The 1160-nt window shown below is 40.1% G+C and overlaps 1 protein-coding gene across 1 annotated transcript in view; it reads left to right on the top strand.

Annotated features, from left to right (window-relative positions):
* The window catches only part of LOC106109142 (Ca(2+)/calmodulin-responsive adenylate cyclase), a gene marked incomplete at its 3' end in the record, with an annotated part of 37535 nt that overhangs the window by 31131 nt on the left and 5244 nt on the right, over positions 1–1160 (top strand). The window contains 3 exon segments of the mRNA XM_013290546.1: positions 5–86; positions 309–482; positions 1123–1154. Coding sequence (XP_013146000.1) covers positions 5–86; positions 309–482; positions 1123–1154 — 288 coding nt within the window.

The following is a 1160-nucleotide window of genomic DNA, read 5'->3' as shown; positions in this document are numbered from 1 at the left end:
CCGGCCACGGCGGCACTCGCAACGCCTACCTGCGCGACCACTCCGTGCAGACGTACTTCATTATACCGCCGCCAAGGCGACGAAAAGTTCGTTCAATAACATCTCATTTGAATACATTCAGTTTGTAACTGCAGATTTACAGGAGATCTTCGTTAAAAATTGTTTACCTTGCTGCAGATAAAACGTGAACAGATTGTAATGTGATGTGACAATGGAACTTCAAACATAGTCGTTAATTGGACGACAGGAGAGTCCTAAAAACTATACTATGTTTAATAAACTTTTTTTTATTGTACCTCGTGTTTCAGATGTGCCTGTCTGGAGGTGTTGGCCTAGGATCAGGATCACGCCGCAAACTCTCCTTCAAGAACGTCTCCAACGTGGTGGTGCAGCTGCTGCACTCCATCAAGTTCAACGTGGACGTGCCCTTCTCCAATATGGCCGCATCGCCGCAGGAACTAAAAGCTAACGCAGCTAGGAAGGTATTCACAGCACCATACCAACGCGTCCTGTTCCACGTTATCTATGTATTTATAAACATTTATTCTTTTTATTGCACTTAACGTTTTTTCGAATCTTGTGGACATGACTACATGATACTTAGTCCTTGTCCGAATCTTTACCTTGCTCTTTGTATACGAGTGATTTATATTTTATTGGATAATCACTTTCATCGTAAGGTAAGTTTATTTTATTTATTTTGTTCTTAAATGATGTATTTAATTCTCGATAAACTAAATTGTTTAGAATATTAATAAAATAAACTAGTTTAAATATGAAATACTGTGGATGATTAATATAAATGCATTGACCATTTAGTATTCGTACAAGTTATTAATACTAGTCGGTAGATATATTAATATAGATCTTGTATCATTTTAATTTCATTGTAACTTACTTGGTGGCACATGTTATTCGGGCAGTTACTAGAAAAACAAAAAAAATCTTACATATACAACTCCGTTCAGTATATTAAAGTAAGTTTTATTAAACGCAGCGAATAAAAAATGGAAAATCGTTTATTGTTGTCTCTGGATGGCGTGGTACGCTAGGGCAGGGTAGGGCAATGTAGGGCAGGGCCGTGCGTGGCAGGAGGAGGGTACAGGGTTGGGGTTGTGCCAGGTGCTGGACCTGCGGCGCGCGCTGCATGCGGAGCCGGG

The sequence above is a fragment of the Papilio polytes genome, unplaced genomic scaffold (genome assembly GCF_000836215.1).
Source record: "Papilio polytes unplaced genomic scaffold, Ppol_1.0 DF821289.1, whole genome shotgun sequence".
NCBI classification, from domain to species: Eukaryota; Metazoa; Arthropoda; class Insecta; order Lepidoptera; family Papilionidae; genus Papilio; species Papilio polytes.
The sequence above is the reverse complement of the archived record's forward strand: the minus strand, read 5'-3'. Positions and strand labels throughout refer to the sequence as shown.